Raw genomic sequence first — 1,331 nt, forward strand, 5'->3', positions numbered from 1 at the left:
CACAGACGCCCTTTCCCACGCACCAGTCCAGCAACGGTAGCGTTTGCCTTCCTACTCCCTGTGTCTATTTTTACCCACCACGTTTCCCGGAATGACTCTGCTCCCATTCAAATATTTGGTGTTACCATGCCCACCCCACGCCACCCGTTTCGTCACGCTTCCCCGCACGCGCCCAGCGCTCCCCGGGCAGCCTCAGCTGCGGTTCCAGCCCTCGGCCGGAGCTGCCCCGGCGCTGCTCCCAGGACACCCGCCTGCCGGGAGGACAGGACGGCAGACGGCCTCCACTGTCACCAAGGATGGACATTTGGCCCTGGAAAACACCTGTCTTTTGGGCGTGCGGGTGCTCCCCCCTTGCCCCCAGCTCGGGAGCAGGTGTGACATGCAGACATGGGCATGGTCCCTGCATTGCCCCAGAGTGCCACGAACCTGCGGAGCAACTCGCTGCCGGCACCAAAAACAGTTTCAAAGCATCAGTGGGCAAATTCAGGGAAGGAAAATGCTTTGACACCGGTTACACGAATGCACCCCCCTCCGGCTGGCCCCGAGCTGTACGTCTCCAGGAGCACCCCGGGAGGTAGCACGGGCTGCCAGTCCTCGTCCTGCATCCCCGGCCTCGCGCCGTCCCCCCTCCCTCCCAGCTCCTGGGGGGCCGGGCGCTGCCCTGTGCCCCCTGCCGATTCCCGTTCGCCCTCCCTCTCCCCCGCACACGTGCAGAGACAGCTGGAAAACAGCGTGATCCAGTTAAAGCCACCGTAAAACTAAATCAGAAGAGGCAAATAAAATATTTAACAAGCAAATAAAAGCGCAACCGGAGCCCGGCCCTGCTCTACAAGACGACCTCCTCTGCGATGGCGGGTTTCCCAGCACTTTTTTCCCCGAGGACCTCAGCAAATGTCACCTGCTTGCATCAGGTCGAGATGGGGGTCAAGAGCTCCCCGAGGGCAGGTCCTGGCTTCCAGAGCCACCCTCCTCCCAAGGCAAACAGCTGCGTCCAAGGCACATTGCAGGGCCAAGATAAGCTGAAACAACTGCCATCACCACCTAAAAAATCAGCCCCGGTGCAAAGCGGGGTGGCCGGTGGCAGAGGAGGGCAGCACGAGGGGGCAGAGCCGGAGCCATTGCACCGGGGTGCAGGGGAGAGCACCGAGAGCATCCCCAAGCAAACACATGGAGGACGGGCTTGGGGGGACCACCATCAGCTGGAAGCAGCTCCGAACCGACCTCCCCCCCGGCAGCAGCGGATGGCAGGGTGAAGGGGTGCCCGGCCACAGCCGGGGGTCCGTGCCTGCCTGCTCAAAGCTGCCAGGGCAAATCCCCGCTGGCCTCCAAGC

The 1,331-nt window shown here is 62.8% G+C and overlaps 1 protein-coding gene across 1 annotated transcript in view; it reads right to left on the reverse strand.

Moving 5' to 3' along the window:
* Window positions 1-605, reverse strand: part of LOC104082455 (cysteine-rich protein 2-like) — a gene marked incomplete at its 3' end in the record, with an annotated part of 3,666 nt that extends 3,061 nt beyond the window's left edge. Inside the window, exons 1-2 of the mRNA XM_009585584.1 lie at window positions 553-605; window positions 145-251 (exon numbers count right to left, since the gene is read on the reverse strand). Coding sequence (XP_009583879.1) covers window positions 145-251; window positions 553-605 — 160 coding nt within the window. The remainder of the gene's footprint in view (window positions 1-144; window positions 252-552) is intronic.
* Between the last annotated feature and the right edge of the window lie 726 nt (window positions 606-1,331).

Source organism: Fulmarus glacialis, unplaced genomic scaffold (assembly GCF_000690835.1).
Source record: "Fulmarus glacialis isolate BGI_N327 unplaced genomic scaffold, ASM69083v1 scaffold23019, whole genome shotgun sequence".
Lineage (NCBI taxonomy): Eukaryota > Metazoa > Chordata > Aves > Procellariiformes > Procellariidae > Fulmarus > Fulmarus glacialis.